Below are 6,240 nucleotides of genomic sequence, written 5' to 3' on the forward strand. Positions count from 1 at the left end.
TCGGCTTCCAGAACACTGCTCACTATTTACAGCACAGATCTTTGCCCTGTATCAGGCCACACACTACATCTGGTGACACAGGCTGTTTAATTACATCATCCGCTCCGACTCTCGGTGCCCTTCATAGCCTCTGTGTACTGTACACCGTTCATCCCTTAGTGCAACGGGTCCAGGAAAGCTGTCACTTGCTCACTGTTGATGGAGCCACTGTTATGTTTATGTGGGTCCCTGGTCATGTCGGTCTGACAGGAAACGAGGCCACTGACGCTGCTGCCAAGGATGCAGTCCTTGTACCTCAGCTTGCTAGTTCTTACATTCCCCCCGATGATCTCTGTGTTGCCTTGTGTCACTTCTGTCAGTAGTTGGTGTCACTTTGGCATTACCATTGGTTCTTCCCTCATGGGGACAAACTCCAGGTTATTAAGCCTCTCCCAGCAGCTTGGATGACCACCTCTCGGCCCTCTCACCGCGAGGAGATCATTTTAACTAGGTTGCCATAGCCATTTGTTAAGTGGTGCTCCCCCACCACTTTGTGCACATTTTGCTCGACTTTTGATGGTCCACCATTTCCTGACGGAATGCCGCCCCCGCCCCTCCCCCATTTTTTTTTCTTTTTTAACCGCTTATGTTCTCATATTTGTTTGCTGTCTGGGTTATTGGCCGTTTTAGCGAACAACGTGCAAACTGTCGACTGCATTTTACTTTTTATCTGTCATAGCAATATGGTGAAAGCCATTTAATTTTTAGTTCCGAACTCTCATTTCTCCATGACATATTTTATAGACCTTTCTCCATTTCCCTGTTCTAAGCTGTCCTATCTTCCGTCAATTGGTGCTGGCATGTAGTTGTTTTGAAGTCCTCTCCTTGTCTTTGTGTTCTACGTTTTGAGATGGGCGTGTATGACCCTAGTTGTTTTTGTGCCCTAAAACGAAAGAAACAAATATACACCTTGACTGTGTCTGCAATGGCATGTGTCCACATACCCATCATTTGTTTTGCTATTAACGTCATGTCACTATATTCATCAACTTGCCTTTTGATTGATGTTCCCACTATACTGGGGGCTCTTGCCAACTTTGTAAGCTTTCAGAAGCATGAAGAGATGAAAATCAGATGGAATGAGGTCTAAAACAGCACCATATCTCAATATACAGCAGTGCTTGTTTTGGATTGCATAATGCAATTTGTGTACACATTAGTACTTGGGGTTGCATTGCACATCATAATGTTAATACGTTGTACAAACTGTCTCTTTATAACATGTGCTGGAGCAACTGAGTGGTCAGCACCAGTCTGTCTTTGGTCTTCTGTGATTATGATGTGTACTTCCACTACAGGGACAGGGACTGCATTGTTTCCAGAAATTCATCCAGTGCCAGCATTTTGCTTCCAGTCACTGTGTGATTCAAAAAGTCATCGAGTGATTCAAATAGTTGTCACATTCCTCATAGAATTGTGCAGTAAACTAATAATCTTCATAATCACTACTTTGTGTAGCCTTCTCTTTGTAAACATAGAGTCCAACAGGCAGATAATTAGCTGAAATTTGAGTCCGTAGGAGGTAATTTCCTGCTGCAGAAATCCTGTGGGAAATGACAGGACCGAGTTGTCATATTTAATGTTTGGTTCTCTCCGTCTTCTTTCCCACAGTGTCGATCAGTTTCTGTCCCCAAAGAGAACCGTTCCGTGCATTTCAAATTATGCATGTTTGTATTACCCAACAGTGAACCATTGTTGCATTCATGAGCTGTTCACTGTGAACTTCATGAATTAAGTATTGAATGTTCATGAGACAGGTACACAGCATTCATAAACCATATAAGATACTGCACTTTACGTAGAATTAGCATATTCTTTTACTTGAACATTATTGTAGCCTACTAGAGCATTGCATACATGTGATGGAACTACTTGAGCAGCACTCATTACTCACCATTTGCTTTGCATGCATTGTGGAAGAACATGCCCAGCAGTTTTCTCTATTGGTATCATGTGGCGTGCACTCACTGAGTGCTGGGCTACAGGTGCGTGGCCCTGCCACATGGATAAGGAAACGTACACTCTATATAGCTTTGCCACAATGGGCCTGGAAAACATTGGAATGCACTTAGAATTAGGATTACTTTTTAGCTGTCAATTTTGCATGTTTTCTTGGGAAAAAGTGTATGCTGTGTACCTGATATTCAACAAGTATTACCACAGTGACCGAGTATGATCACGTATAATGAAATATTGGATTGAATTGAAGATCATTGATTTAGCTGTGGAAATGTAAATTTGTGTGAAAGAATAGCTGATGAACTAATGCTCATATTGCAGTGACACTGAGACACATTTTGGACATAACAAATGGAAAAGATTTATGTTGAGGACCTTGACAACAGGTTATAATTGTGAACTTTGTGTATAAATAACAGAAAAAGCTTTTTCCATCTCCACTATAGGCTCTCAAGAGTAAATTGAGCAAATGAACTAATAGGACTTATTACAGTTGATAATATTAACTGCAATTAATGGTAAGAGGAAGGAAGTGCAAGTTTACTAGTAAGCAGAGATGGGCATTATTTGAATAAGTATATCATTCAAAAAAAAGTTATTCATTACTTGAATAATACAGAATGCCACTATTTTTTTGTATTGTTTATTCCTTGTACCAAATTCTGTGACTGGTGTTTCTTCCCTTAGGTCAGTACAGTTTCTATTTTTTGTAAATAAATTATTACATAAATGCACCTCAGTGGATCAAGTTCTGGACTAAAAAATCTAGAGGTTTTGTATTCAATCTTCCATTGGTTTTTGTATTACTTGTCACTTCTTTTATCTCAAACAATGAGAAAAATGCCAAGTCAAGTCGCACTATGTTTCAGAGTACATTTTGAACTGTAGGATGTGAAAGTCAGTTCAGAGGTGGCAGGAAGTCAAGGGCACACCACCGTGCCTAGTAAAGCACTGCAGTGTCCAAACCGATCTTTGGAATGAGCACAGCTTTACAGTGTAACAAATGCAACACAAAAATACTTCATAGGCACACAGCCTTAGCAGTTGCATGGCCAACACGGCTCAATTCAGCCAACTTTGCATGTGCCAGTACTTCACCCCCCTCCCTGTCAACGTGCGGAAGTATTGTAAGTAAGTAGCCAAAGATGAGAATGCAGCCAATGGGAACTGTTGATCTGCAGTACCTTCCTTCGTTGTACCAATATAGCTAATGCCACCAGCGATGGGTGTCTTGTTAATATAATTAAGCAATTCGCTCGTGGCTGTTGTGCTATAGAATGAGTGCACAAGTAAGAATTCAGTTTCTAATGACTAACATAATAGACTCTAAACCTAAAGGACTCCTAAAATGTTCGTGGAATGCTGCTGGATGTCCAAAATCATCTGAAAGTGTATTAGTATTAACACTGAGTAAGCTTTCTGTTAGAATATGGAATAGTTCTTCAATCGGACATGTGTCAATGCAGTTAAATGGAGCGTTAAAATTAAATAGTTTGAGTACATAAGACATCAAAATATTGCAGCACACTAACAACTTTTTTATCGTGAAAGTGCAAGAGACAATCTGAAGGTGTTATTCGCCTTTTTATAACAACTGCAATTATTGCAGTAGTGTCCTGCCCACACTTTAAAAAAACAAGTAGTTCACCTGTATTGCTGTCCATAACCGGTGTAGGTGTACAACAAACCACAGACATATAATAGCCCAAGAAATCAGGTCAAGAGTTTTGAATGATGATATGATGTATAAAGAAAATTTTATTTTGAATTTGAAGCTAACATGGAATCGCAGCACATTATTTGCCAAAAACTACAGTGGGATTCATGGTTTCTCAATTTTTGCTGAAGAACATTGAGAATTGAAAGTCCTATATTGTTATCATGAAATAAAGCCAACTTCTGGAGATCGAATCCTCCTTGCTTGTGTATAATGTATTTTCTTTAGCAGCCATAATGGAAAATCTTGAAAAAATCAAGTGAAGTTTCTAATGAGATGTTTGAAAAACAGTTTAAAAGCAACACAGAGTACATTCATTTAATAAATGACAAATGCCATTGGATTTCAAATTTATCTTTTATGCATAACATCTTTTATTCAATGATGAAGAATAAATGATTTTATTAATGTAAGTGAATATTTTGAATACTATTGTCATTCATGACTAATGAACAATAATGTTTATCTGTATTTATTATTTGAATAAATTTCACCCAACTCGGGTGGTAGGCAAAGTGCACACTGCAAATTCGCAGCCTGCGTGCAAGCAAATACAGGTGCGTGACATCCGCATAGCTGTGAACAATTGCTTACTCGGCTGTGTCATCCCCATGTCCGTGTACAGGTGCTCGCTCGGCTGTCATTAAGTGAGACAGCATCAGTAACCTTCAGCAAGTTCCACCAAATATGTGAAGTGTATTCACGCACTCTCTCGCACACTGTAGTAATATGAATGCCACACAGGTCAGGCACATATTTGCAATGCTTTGTGTTCTACCATGAAGCAACTGTACAGCTATTATAACACTGATCGCCTTGCCCTACAGATGAACATCCTGTAGTTGTTGGCACATATTCGTGCTCTTTGCATTGCAACACAACTTGGAATAAATAGCAAATGGAAGGTAGTCTGGCTGCATTTGTGTAATACCTATTACTGTTGAATATTACATTTCAGGAGATGGGGGACAATGGTTATAGTGGATAGGCAGTGCATCTAACATAACTGTTGCTTATTTTGTCATATTCATACATCCCATTTTCTTTCTGTTTCACAGATGAGCACTCAACGGGGAAATACACAGAGAACCAGGCCACAGGCACACCAAAATACGAAAGCATTTAAAAATGACCTACATGATACCTCTTCTCAGACAAAGCTTATAAATAATATTGATCTGTCGGGTGTGTGTGAAAGATGCAAGAGCATCTTGGAATGGAAAATTAAATACAAAAAATACAAGCCCCTAAAGGCTCCCAAAAAATGTGTGAAATGTGAACAGAAAAGTGTAAAAAAGGCTTACCATACAGTCTGTTTCCCTTGTGCCAAATTACTGAATGTATGCCCAAAATGTGGTAAAAATGAGAAAGTTATTGAGAAACTAATTTCTATTGAAGAACAACTGAAAAAGGATGCTGAACTCCAGAGACAAATAAAGCTGCTGTCATTGCGAAGACGACGTACACTTCTACGTTACATTGCTAGCCTTACCAAGGGTACAAATTCAGGTAATATTTACTTGATACTTTTTAGGGGTAGCAATGCATTGTGTTGATTACTGTTATAAAGAAAATCAGGGAATAAATCAAACTTTATTATGTTTATTCTTTACGGACTGTAAGAAAAGTGTTTTTGAGTTAGGTCTATTTGTGACAGAAAATGTATAATTTAGAGTGAGAGATTGCAGACCTTTGGGTTAAATAGTTTTCCAGTCACAGTCATTACTGTGAACGTAAAATTGGAGTTCTGGAAATCTCACTTTTACATGTTCACCACATTTTCTCAGTGAAAAACCTGTAACTGTCATATTGTTAATTATATTCTCATTTTGTGTGTGTGTGTTTTTATTAAACTTAATGTTTTGTAATGTATAAATGGATTTTTTTTTTTTTTTTTTTTTTTTGCATACTCAGGCTTTGCTGTGGGAGAAGATGAAATGAGGAAACTGCAGGAAGAAGTTACAAAGAAACTGGAATCACTGAAAATAAACAAAGATGATGTTTTGGATGACTTATTAGATGATCTTACTGATGAAAGTGATGATGATTGATTACTCTATCTCAAAGATTTTACCAAAGAATATAACTTATTTCAGTAATATCCTTCATATATTCCCAAAACATGTAGAGTACATAATGTGTTTTCTTGCTAGTAGTGCATGTGCAGCTTTAGAATACGCTTCAGAAGGAACAAACCTATTTTTACTATTTTCTCTTACATAGAGTAGATATAGCATAGCTGTTTCTTATACTATACTTTCATGTTAACTGGAAATAAATATATTTGTCCCAAAGTTAGCTACAATTCACATGTTATCCTTATTCCTGTGTAAATTTTCCATGCACTTTAGATGTGCTCAGCAAATATTGTATCTGATTCATGCAGCTTTTGTCTTCTTTCATATAGAATTTTATGTTGTGGTGTTGTAGGGCCTGTCTTGGGATGCTGAACCAGTGCTTTAACCAGTAAACGTACTTCCCAACATTTACAAATAACTATTTAGAATTTTGTCTTGCATTGTTAG

General features: G+C 37.9%; 1 protein-coding gene across 1 annotated transcript in view; it reads left to right on the forward strand.

The window, feature by feature from the left end:
- The window catches only part of LOC126248168 (uncharacterized protein C9orf85 homolog), a 39,902-nt gene extending 33,889 nt beyond the window's left edge, over positions 1-6,013 (forward strand). Inside the window, exons 3-4 of the mRNA XM_049948926.1 lie at positions 4,774-5,224; positions 5,630-6,013. Of these exons, the coding sequence (XP_049804883.1) occupies positions 4,774-5,224; positions 5,630-5,766 (588 nt within the window). The 3' untranslated portion in view covers positions 5,767-6,013. The remainder of the gene's footprint in view (positions 1-4,773; positions 5,225-5,629) is intronic.
- Positions 6,014-6,240: the final 227 nt, after the last annotated feature.

Source organism: Schistocerca nitens, chromosome 3 (assembly GCF_023898315.1).
Source record: "Schistocerca nitens isolate TAMUIC-IGC-003100 chromosome 3, iqSchNite1.1, whole genome shotgun sequence".
NCBI classification, from domain to species: domain Eukaryota; kingdom Metazoa; phylum Arthropoda; class Insecta; order Orthoptera; family Acrididae; genus Schistocerca; species Schistocerca nitens.